The following is a 12,415-nucleotide window of genomic DNA, read 5'->3' as shown; positions in this document are numbered from 1 at the left end:
AACACCTTCCTATCCACCCCCAATCCACCCAACACCTTCCCATCCACCCCTAATCCACCCAACACCTTCCTATCCACCCCCAATCCACCCAACACCTTCCTATCCACCCCCAATCCACCCAACACCTTCCTATCCACCCCCAATCTACCCAACACCTACCCCCCACGCCCCCCAATCCACACAACACCTTTCAATCCACCCCCAATCCACCCACCTTCCTATCTACCCCTAATCCACCCAACATTTCCCATTCACCCCCAATCCACCCAACGCCTTCCCACCCACCCCCAATCCACCCAACACCTTCCCATCCACCCCCAATCCACCCAACACTTTCCCATCCACCCCCAATCCACCCAACACCTTCCTATCCACCCCTAATCCACTCAACACTTTCCCATCCACCCCCAATCCACCCAACAAATTCCTATCCACCCCCAATCTACCCAACGCCTTCCCATCCAGCCCCAACCCACCCAACACTTTCCCATCCACCCCCAATCCACCCAACACCTTCCTATCCACCCCTAATCCACCCAACACCTTCCCATCCACCCCCAATGCACCCAACACCTTCCTATCCACCCCTAATCCACCCAACACCTTCCTATCCACCCCCAATCCACCCAACACCTACCGCCCCCCACCCAATCCACCTAACACCTTCCTATCAACCCCCAATCCACCCAACACCTGTCCATCCACCCCTAATCCACCCAACATTTCCCACCCACCCCCAGTCCATCCAATACCTTTCCATCCACCCAGTCATTCACCTACCCACCTCCTCTGCCTCCACACCCACCACCCATCAGAACGAAGATAGATAAGAATCAATAATAAGAATAATGATAATAATAATCATACACTACTACTACTACTACTACTACTCCACCATATATCTACCCACCAACCTATCCGTCAATGCATTTATCGATCCAGCCACCCTTCGATCGATCCACCGATCCTTTACCTTTTTACCCATACACTGTTCTACCCATCCACCGTTTTACCCCACCCACACACCCCTTTCTCTTTCCATCCATACTCCACCCACCCATCATTTATCCACCCTTCCATCCAACCATCCATCCACCCCTTTGTTCGCCCACATATATTCTAACTATCCATCCATCCACACACACACACTTTCCCATTCACCCACCCCTTCACTCACTTCCTTAGCCATCCACTCGTGGGTGGATCAACAAAGGGGTGGGTGGTTAAAAGGGTGGATGAAATGGCGTTGTGGCCTGGTGGTAACGCATAGACCTTGAGTGGTGGCCTGGACGCTAGTCATTCGGATGAGACGATATACCGAGGTCCCGTGTGCAGCCATGCACTTAACACAGGTAAAAGAACCCGTGGCAACAAGTGTTGTCCCTGGTCAGAATATCAGATCAAAGTGCCAAGTTTAGAGAATACAAAAAATATAAATACAACAGTAAATGCAGTTTGCATATAATTAGGCTTCATTTTTAATTTTTTTTTGTGCCCATCCCAGAGGTGCAATATTGTTTTAAACAAGATGACTGAAAAGAACTGAATTTTTCCTATTTTTATGCCTAATTTGGTGTCAACTGACAAAGTATTTGCAGAGAAAATGTCAATGTTAAAGTTTACCACGGACACACAGACACACACAGACAACCGAACACCGGGTTAAAACATAGACTCACTTTGTTTACACAAGTGAGTCAAAAAAATAGATGCTCTTGCAGAAAAATAAAATAAAATAAAATAAAATAAAAAGAGAAAAAGGTAGCGACGCGTTCTCCCTGGGGAGAGCAGCGCAATATTTCACACACAGATATTCACTTAGATTTGTATTTGTAATTCGTTTTTATCACTACAGATTTCCCTGTGTGAAAATCGGGCTGCTCTCCCCAGGCAGAGGGCGTCGCTACACTACAGCACCACCCATTTTTTTTTTTTTCCCGCGTGCAGTTTTATTTGTTTTTCCTATCGAAGTGGATTTTTCGACAGAATTTTGCTAGGAACAACCCATTTGTTGCCGTGGGTTCTTTTACGTGTGCTAAGTGCATGCTGCACACGGGACCTCGGTTTATCGTCTCATCCGAATGACTAGCGTCCAGACCACCACTCAAGGTCTAGTGGAGGGGGAGAAAATATCGGCGGCTAAGTCCGTGATTTGAACCAGCGCGCTCAGATTCTCTCGCTTCCTAGGCGGGCGCGTTAACCTCTAGGCCATCACTAGGCCATCACTCCACATCCACATCCACTCCACTTGCAGACTGAAAATAAAACAAAAATTAAAAAGGGTGGCACCGCACTGCGGCTACCGCGATGTACTCCGCAGGAGAACGGCATAGTGATACAGTACAATCAATCATTCATCCACCCATGGTTTTTATCCAGCCATCCGGCATCAAAACCACACAGCCCCCCCCCCTCCACACACACACACTCCGACCCCCCTCCAACCCCCTCCTCGCCCCTCCCCCCCACACACACACACACACCGTTGTGGAGTATGCAGCGTCACCGTTGCAAGTGTCCTTCTTGTGAGCGGCCTTGATCCCGTAACCTTGCCAGCTGACCTCATCGAAGTCGCGTGACCCCGCGGCCTTGCTCTGCGAGATGAGTTTGAGGTCGCACGCGCTGGTCGTGAGCTTGTCGATGTAGCGGATGTGACCCTTGAACCCCAGGGGGTGAAGGCCGATCAGCATGCGGTCGAAGAAACATTCCATGGTGTCTGTTTTGAGAGGGGAGGGAAAGAGAGAGAGAGGGGGGGTGGGGGTGGGGGTGGGGTGAGGGGGTGAGGGGAGTAAGGAGGGTGGAGGGAGGCGGGGGTGGAGGTGTGTGGGTCAGGAGTGATGATTATATCAAAACCATAGTTACTTACTATTGTGTGTGTGTGTGTGTGTGTGTGTGTGTGTAGTCACATTTTGGTGTGTGTATGTAACATAGATGTGATGTATTATGTTAACAAAAACGTTTTTGTAAAGCACCTAGAGCAGATTTCTGGATAGTGTGCTATATAAGTATCCATTATTATTATTATTATTATTACTATTGTCAGTACAATTTAATTTTCGTCGAAGGTGTCATCATCTCTTGTTCTTGTGTTTTTGCCTGGAGCATAACTTTCATTTACCTTTTGCCTTCTGCCTTTTTGCCACTATCGTCTGTCTCTCTGTGTCTATTTCTGTCTGTCTGTCTGTCTCTGTCCTTTTCTCTTTGTCTCTTTGTCTCTGTCCTTCTCTGCCCCCGCGTGTATGCTTGTCTCTGTCTCGATGTCTCACTGTGTGTGTGTGTGTGTGTGTGTGTGTGTGTGTGTAAGTGGGCGAAGCCCTTTACGTTCATATGGACTGCCTTTTGCTCTCCGAACTGTTTTGTTTATGCATCAACTTGCACGCTCTTACAAATGTGATGTTACAATGGTTTAAAAAAAAGAAAGGAATAGGCTTACAATAATCAAGAACAACAAAAACAACAAGAACAGCACACACACATACACAGACACAGACACACACACGCACGCAGGCACACACACACACACGCACACACACACACACACACACACACTCTTAAAAGCGGCTGTCAGTCTAGGGAGACTGTTGTGCAAATGGCTCCGTGTTTGCAAAGCGCTCAGAGTTTGGTTTTTGACAGTGGATAAGCGCCGTCAGCACAACTACAACCTCAACTGCAACAACAACAACAACAACAACAAGAGAGGCAAGGCCTTCAAGACTCACTTGTGATAAATTAAGTCCCCTGGCATTAATTACAGAGTAATTTCCCTTTTTTACTATCTGCACCAAAAACGTTTGCAAATAAATCAAAATTCCATGCTTAGCAAAAGAAGTTCCTGTTTGAACAAAAAATCATAATAATGACTCCTCTTGTTGTTGTGTCAGAATATCAGATCAAAATGCCAAATTTAGAGAATACAAAAAATATAAATATAACAGTAAATGCAATTTGCATATAATTAGGCTTCTTTTTTATCTTTTTGTGCCCATCCAAGAGTTGCAATATTGTTTTAGACAAGATGACTAGAAAGAACTGAATTTTTCCTATTTTTATGCCAAATTTGGTGTCAACTGACAAAGTATTTGCAGAGAAAATGTCAATGTTAAAATTTACCACGGGCACACAGACACAGACACACGGACACACACACACACACAGACAACCGAACACCGGGTTAAAACACAGACTCACTTTGCTTACACAAGTGAGTCAAAAACTACTACTATTCTACTACTGCTGCTACTGTGCTGCTGCTGCTGCATCGACCACTACTACTATATTTAATATGATATTACAACCATTTCCATTTGAATATTTGTCTGTGTTGCGAGAAATAATGGAAATAAAATACAATAACATTTGGGATAAAAGGTTAGCCGTTCCCCTGTTATATTTACACCACCACTTAATTTAGTTTATCTTACCACCTTTATCTTATGAATTACTCCCTTCCCGTATCTTGCCTTTACAGCAACCTTAATTTTTTTTTCCTCAATCTTATTATGTTTATCCTATCGTTATGGATTTTCCGAAGAATTTGCTTTAACTACCTTTTTCCTTCTCTTAGTGTGCTAGTGCTGCTGAACTGACCTCGTTTGTACTGATCGTACTACCGTCCAGTACCCCACTTCGTTATTACCTATGTGGGCTATCTACTGAACCACCGCTCATGTTCCTTCTTCCTAGCCCTTACCTTTTTACATACTGACCATGATCACATCCATCACCCTTCGTACTGATAATTAAACAGACTTAAAAGCACGCACTCCCTTACGCGATTCACTCGCATGACCATATGATACATACAATCAACATTACATCACCATGTTTTTATCCGCACCTACCATAAAACTACACAGCCTCCACCACCGCCTCTCCTCCTTCTCCTATCTCACCTACCCTACCTATCCACCCTCCTACCACACACCTTGCTTATATCTACCTAAACCTTATCATACCTTGTCTACACCTTCCATACCTCTGAATCCTACCTACCTTATCATCTCATTTATCCACCTTACTTAATTACCATTACCTTACTCTCATAACCATCCATCGTCGAAAACCTTAATGTACGTTTTAGAGGAGAATCAGAAGTTGGGTGGTGCACGTTGAGGATGGACTAAGTGACCGTGAGGTATTGTCAGTTATATTCATTCAAACCTTACCTTCCCTATTCACATTAATTTTCGTTGCTCATTCTTATCTTTTGCCTACATAACCTTATCATTACCTTGCTTCTGCTTTTTCACTACCTGTCTCCTTGCCCTAATTCTCGCTTCTCCTTACTTTTCTCTTCTCCGTCACTTCCGCCCCGGCTATATCTGACCTTACTTCTCATTTTTTTGATGTGTCTTGTGTGCTGAATTTGCTGTTTATTGTGTGTCGTTTGTTCAATTCACCTTTACCAAAACGCCTTTGCTCCACTGTTTTATCATGACTTACCTTACATTTACATTACCTTAAAACACAACATACATCCAACCTACCATAACCCGTTAACTACTACCTACCTATCACACAACCTTACCTTAATCTACCTTACCTTACTCATCTCATTCACCTTACCATACCTTAATCTACCTTACCTTACTCATCTCACCTTACCTTAATCTACCTTACCTTACTCATCTTATCTCATCTCACCTTACCATACCTTAATCTACCTTACCTTACTCATCTCACCTTACCTTAATCTACCTTACCTTACTCATCTCATTTCACCTTACCATACCTTAATCTACCTTACCTTACTCATCTCACCTTACCATACCTTAATCTACCTTACCTTACTCATCTTATCTCATCTCACCTTACCATACCTTAATCTACCTTACCTTACTCATCTTATCTCATCTCACCTTACCATACCTTAATCTACCTTACCTTACTAATTTCATCTCACCTTACCATGCCTTAATCTACCTTACCTTACTCATCTTATCTCACCTTACCATACCTTAATCTACCTTACCTTACTCATCTCACCTTACCTTAATCTACCTTACCTTACTCATCTCATTTCACCTTACCATACCTTAATCTACCTTACCTTACTCATCTCACCTTACCTTAATCTACCTTACCTTACTCATCTCATCTCACCCTACCATACCTTAATCTACCTTACCTTACTCATCTTATCTCATCTCACCTTACCATACCTTAATCTACCTTACCTTACTCATCTTATCTCATCTCACCTTACCATACCTTAATCTACCTTACCTTACTCATCTTATCTCACCTCACCTTACCATACCTTAATCTACCTTACCTTGCTCATCTTATCTCATCTCACCTTACCATACCTTAATCTACCTTACCTCACTCACCTCATCTTAGTTCACCCAAGTCTTATAATCATCTCACCTTGTACACCTCACCCCCGTCCCATCCTGTGTCAATAACCTTACCTACCCCCCCCCCCCCTCCCCTTCTCCCCACCTGATCCTCCATCATGCTATCCAGCCCACTCACAGCGCGGCTTGTCGCAGGCAGCCCCGTAGAACTCGGAGTCACAGTGACAGCCCACGGTACGACCCCGGCTGTCCTTCACACACCGACCCGACTTGCACTTGACGCTAGAGGGGCACTTCTTCGCCAGCCGGGCTACCCACACAGCACAGGGCATTGGTTCGTGTGTGTGTGACAGACAGACAGACATGGAGACAGACAGGGAGACAGAGGTAGAGAGAGAGAGAGAGAGAGAGAGAAAGAGAGAGAAAGAGAGAGACAGACAGGCAGACAGACAGAGGTAGAGAGAGAGAGAGAGAGAGAAGAGAGACACAGACAGACAGACAGGCAGACAGACAGAGACAGGCAGACAGGCAGGCAGGCAGACAGACAGAGAGACAGGCAGGCAAAGAGACAGGCAGACAGGCAGACAAAGAGACAGACAGACAGATAGGCAGACAGACAGGGAGACAGACAGACAGACAGGGAGACAGAGGTAGAGAGGAAGAGAGAGAGAAGAGAGAGAGACAGACAGGCAGACAGACAGAGGTAGAGAGAGAGAGAGAAAGACACAGACAGACAGACAGGCAGACAGACAGAGACAGGCAGACAGGCAGACAGACAGAGAGACAGGCAGACAGACAGACAGACAGGGAGACAGACAGACATGCAGACAGACAGACAGGGAGACAGGCAGGCAGACAGACAGACAGGGAGACAGGCAGACAGGCAAGCAGGCAGGCAGACAAACAGGCAGACAAACAGGCAGGCAGGCAGGCAGGCAGACAGACAGACAGGCAGATAGACAGGCAGACAGACAGGCAGACAGAGAGGCAGACATACAGACAGACAGGCAGACAGACAGGCAGACAGACAGGCAGACAGAGAGACAGACAGACAGGCAGAGACAGACAGGCAGGAAGGCAAACAGATAGGCAGACAGACAGACAGACAGACAGGCGGGCAGACAGACAGGCTTGCAGACACAGTCATACGCTCTGACGCACCGGCGCACCGCGCAAGACGTTGCAGATAGACGTAGACGGACCGACAGGCAAACACACGTTACACACAGACCGACCGACCAAGTGACAACAGACGGATGGACTCTCATACACAGTTCTGTTGTAGTCATGCACAGACACGCGGACAGAAAGACACACCCAGAGGCACAGACACACAGACGCGCACTCAAGACAGGACAGACACAGACCGACAGGCTGAAGATGTAAGAACAGACATGTGTAGAATGTAAGAACACACGTGTGGACACTACTGTCATCACCATACACAGACATACACAGACACAGACACGGCCATAAACACAGGTACACGGCATGCACTCAGGACAGGATGACAGACAGACAGACAGACAGACAGGCAGACAGAGAATGTAAGACAGACACGTCACAACCAGACACAACACGACACGAAATTACATGACTCGACATGACACAAGACAGGACACGACATGACATGACATGACATGACACGACAAAACAACACAAGACAAGACACAACATGACACGATGACACAACACGATACGACACAACATGACACAACGTTACACGGCATGATATGACACGACATGACACAACAAGACACAACACGACAAGAGGCAACAAGTCACGACACAACAAGACACAACGTGACAAGACACAAGACACGACGTGACAAGACACAACGTGACACGACACAACAAGACACGACGTGACAAGACACAACACGTCACGACACAACAAGACACAACGTGACAAGACACAAGACACGACGTGACAAGGCACAAGACACGACGTGACAAGACACAACGTGACAAGACACAACGTAACACGACGTGACACGACACAACAAGACACGACACAACAAGATATAACGTGACATGACACAACAAGACACGACGTGACAAGACACAACGTGACAAGACACAACAAGACACGACGTGACAAGTCACAACAAGACACGACGTGACAAGACACAACAAGACACGACACAACAAGACACGACGTGACAAGACACAACGTGACAAGACACAACAAGACACGACGTGACAAGACACAACGTGACAAGACACAACAAGACACAACGTGACACGACACAAGACACGACACAACAACACACAACACGACACAACACAATACAACGCGACACGACACGACGCAACAAAACACGACGTGACAAGACACAACACGACACGACGTGACAAGACACAACAAGACACAACGTGACACGACACAACAAGACACGACACAACAACACACAACACGACACAACACAATACAACGCGACACGATACGACGCAACAAGACACGACGTGACAAGACACAACACGACACGACACGACACGACAGAACCCCACATAACCCAGTACCTGTTTCCAGGTCACACAGAAAGCCGGTGTAGCCCTTACGACAGGAACACTGGTTGTTGTAGTCACAGCTGCCATGAACACACCCCGACCCGGGCCGGTGACAGTTGAAGGCTGCCCGCCCTGCCATGACGCATGAACAAACGAATAGATAAAACAATGACATGACGACAATCATGACGATGTTGATGAGGATTATGGCGATTGTACTTCTCACCACCACTGCCTCAACAACCCCCAGTGAGCTTTGAAACACGTAGACAACTCTCCTTCACAGAATTAATTAGCTCGCGAAAAAGAAGCCACATAATTCACAACCGACGGCAAATTAAGCGACGTTAATGAACCAATGAACAACGGAGACGACTGGAAGACATGTAGAGGAACCGGAAGCGAAGCCTTGGGCATGCGCAGAACCTGCCAGGCGAGACGTATCGCAGACCTGGAGGTCAGGGCGTGAGTTATGTTTTGCTGCGAATCTCAGAGAATGATATAATGTCCTCGGGGGCTGTTGTCTCATTGACCTGCACAAGTGATGGAACGCCCTGTGTCTCTGTCTGTGTGTCTGTCTGTGTGTCTGTCTGTGGCTCTCACCTTTATCTCTCCCCCTACTGCTGTTCTGCTGGTCACGTGTGCAGCATGCACTTTGCGCACGTGAAAGAAGTCAGGGTCGTCTCAAGCAAAATTCTACCGGAAGATACACTTTGAAATATAAAATAAATACACCTTCACACATGAAAAAGAAGAAAAGAAATGTGTTGGCTTTACAGCTCACTCTCTCCGCAGAGAACAGCTAGAATTTCAAATAAAGAAAACTGTCAGTTGAAAGAAAACTGACAATACAATACACTGCACTGCACTACATACTACAATATAAGACAATGCAACACAGCACAGCACAGTAAAACACAATAAAATGCACTGCATTACTCTACACTACAACACAACACAACACACTACATTACACTTCACTACACTACACTACACTACACTACACTATATCACCGGATATAATAATAATAATAATAATAATAATAATAATAATAATAGACAGTACTTACATGGCGCAAACTCCCCGTGTATAGGGCTCTAAGCGCCTTACATGAAACAACATATATACAATGGTGCATAATAACATACCTCTGCACATGAAAAAGACAACAACACATATATGTGTATCTCTACACCAAGACAATCCTATAAATTGCAGGAATGACCCCCACCCCCCACGCCCACACCCCCACCCCACACACACATACACGTGCGCGCGCGACAAAAATACCCTGCTCACGCACGCACACACACACACACACACACGCTCGCGCGCGCACACACGCCACGCACAGACAAACATGCACCCACAGACAGGGTCAGGGGTGTGGATGGGGAAGTATGCAAATGATCATACACAACCATCATCATCCGGGTCTTTCCTTTCGTCACTTCCCGTTTCTTCCCGTTCATGACACTGTGTGTGTGTGTGAGAGAGAGAGAGAGAGAGAGAGAGAGAGTGTGTGTGTGTGTGTGTGTGTGAGAGAGAGAGAGAGAGAGAGAGTGTGTGTGTGTGTGTGAGAGAGAGACAGAGAGAGAGAGAGTGTGTGTGTGTGTGTGTGAGAGAGAGACAGAGAGAGAGAGAGAGAGAGAGTGTGTGTGTGTGTGTGTTTGACCGTCTCTGTCTCTCTTTTGGTCTGTTTCTCTCTGTCTCCATCTCTCTGTCTCTGTCTGTCTGTCCGTCTCTTTCTCTTCAGACCCTCTAGCTCTCTCCACTTTCATATCTGCACAACTGTTTCGCTTTCCCAATTTCTCTCTTTAGAGGAGTGATGGCCTAGAGGTAACACGTCCGCCTAGGAAGCGAGACAATCTGAGCGCGCTTGGTTCAAATCAAGGCTCAGCCGCCGATATTTTCTCCCCCTCCACTAGACATTGTGTGGTGGTCTGGACGCCAGTCATTCGGATGATACAATAAACCGAGGTCCCGTGTGCAGCATGCACTTAGCGCACGTTAAAGAACCCACGGCAACAAAAGGGTTGTTCCTGGCAAAATTCTGTAGAAAAATCCACTTCGATAGGAAAAACAAATAAAACTGCACGCAAAAAAATGGGTGACGCTGTAGTATAGCGATGCGCTCTCTCTGGGGAGAGCAGCCCGAATTTCACACAGAGAAATCTGATGTGATAAAAAGAGCAATACAATACAATACAATACAATACAATAAGCTATGTTTAGTACCCTACGTTCTCCCATCTTTTCACCAAGTTCTCAATTTACTCACTCTCTCTCTGTCTATCCGTCTATCCATCTCAGATTATCTGTGGGCCAGCCCCCTTCTTCCTCCCCCCTGTCCTCTTTCCACCGCTTCTTTCCCCTTCTCGACGGGCGCAATAGCCGAGTGGTTAAAGCGTTGGACTGTCAATCTGAGGGTCCCGGGTTCGAATCACGGTGACGGCGCCTGGTGGGTAAAGGGTGGAGATTTTTACGATATCCCAGGTCAACATATGTGCAGACCTGCTAGTGCCTGAACCCCCTTCGTGTGTATATGCAAGCAGAAGATCAAATACGCACGTTAAAGATCCTGTAATCCATGTCAGCGTTCGGTGGGTTATGGAAACAAGAACATACCCAGCATGCACACCCCCGAAAACGGAGTATGGCTGCCTACATGGCGGGGTAAAAACGGTCATACACGCAAAAACCCACTCGTGTGCATACGAGTGAACGCAGAAGAAGAAGAAGAAGAAGAATTTCCCCTTCTCTCCCGAGGAGGAAGGTGGCAGAATGGTTAAGACGCTCAGCTGCCAATACAGGGAGTCCGTGAGGGTGTGGGTTCGAATCCAGCTCTCGCCCTTTCTCCCAAGTTTGACAGGAAAATCAAAACTGAGCGTCTAGTCTTTCGGATGAGACGATAGACCGAGGTCCCGTGTGCAGCACGGACTTCGCGCACTGAAAAAGAACCCACGGCAACAAGAGTGTTGTCCTCTGGCAAAAATGATGTAAATAGAAATCCATTCCGATAGGTACACAAATGTGTAAGCATGCACTCAAGTCCTGACTGAGCGCGTTGGGTTATTCTGCTGTCAGGCATCTGCTGAGCAGATGTGGTGTAGCGTATATGGATTTGTCCGAACGCAGTGACGTCTCCTTGAGAAACTGAAACTGAAACTCTTTCCCCTATCTTATACCCTCCCCCCTCCCCCCCGCCCCGGCCCCCTCTGTCTCTCTCTGTGTCTCGTTTTTCTTTCCCGTCTCTAGCACCCCCCCGCGCCCCCCGCCCCCCCCCCCCCCACCTCTCTCTCGTAACAGACGGACGAACATTGCAACACAGCCCGGCCTGTCATCTTTTTGCGTAAAACTCGTGAACGAAAACAAAATAAATGCCACGTGTGCATGTACCTGTTTGTGTCTGTTCCTTCAAATGATAAATAACCCTTCTTTCTCTATCTGTCTCTCTCTCTGTCTCTGCATCTGTCTGTATCTCTCTGTCTCTGTACCTGTTCCCTCAAATGATAAAGAGCCCTTCTTTCTCTCTCTGTCTCTCTCTCTGTCTCTGCATCTGTCTGTATCTCTCTGTCTCTGTACCTGTTCCCTCGAATGATAA

At 46.7% G+C, this 12,415-nt stretch overlaps 1 protein-coding gene across 1 annotated transcript in view; it reads right to left on the bottom strand.

The window, feature by feature from the left end:
• The window catches only part of LOC143276665 (EGF-like domain-containing protein 2), a 62,138-nt gene that overhangs the window by 20,160 nt on the left and 29,563 nt on the right, over positions 1 to 12,415 (bottom strand). Inside the window, exons 3-5 of the mRNA XM_076581289.1 lie at positions 8,823 to 8,942; positions 6,478 to 6,609; positions 2,484 to 2,716 (exon numbers count right to left, since the gene is read on the bottom strand). Of these exons, the coding sequence (XP_076437404.1) occupies positions 2,484 to 2,716; positions 6,478 to 6,609; positions 8,823 to 8,942 (485 nt within the window). The remainder of the gene's footprint in view (positions 1 to 2,483; positions 2,717 to 6,477; positions 6,610 to 8,822; positions 8,943 to 12,415) is intronic.

The sequence above is a fragment of the Babylonia areolata genome, chromosome 32 (genome assembly GCF_041734735.1).
Source record: "Babylonia areolata isolate BAREFJ2019XMU chromosome 32, ASM4173473v1, whole genome shotgun sequence".
NCBI classification, from domain to species: Eukaryota; Metazoa; Mollusca; class Gastropoda; order Neogastropoda; family Buccinidae; genus Babylonia; species Babylonia areolata.
The sequence above is the reverse complement of the archived record's forward strand: the minus strand, read 5'-3'. Positions and strand labels throughout refer to the sequence as shown.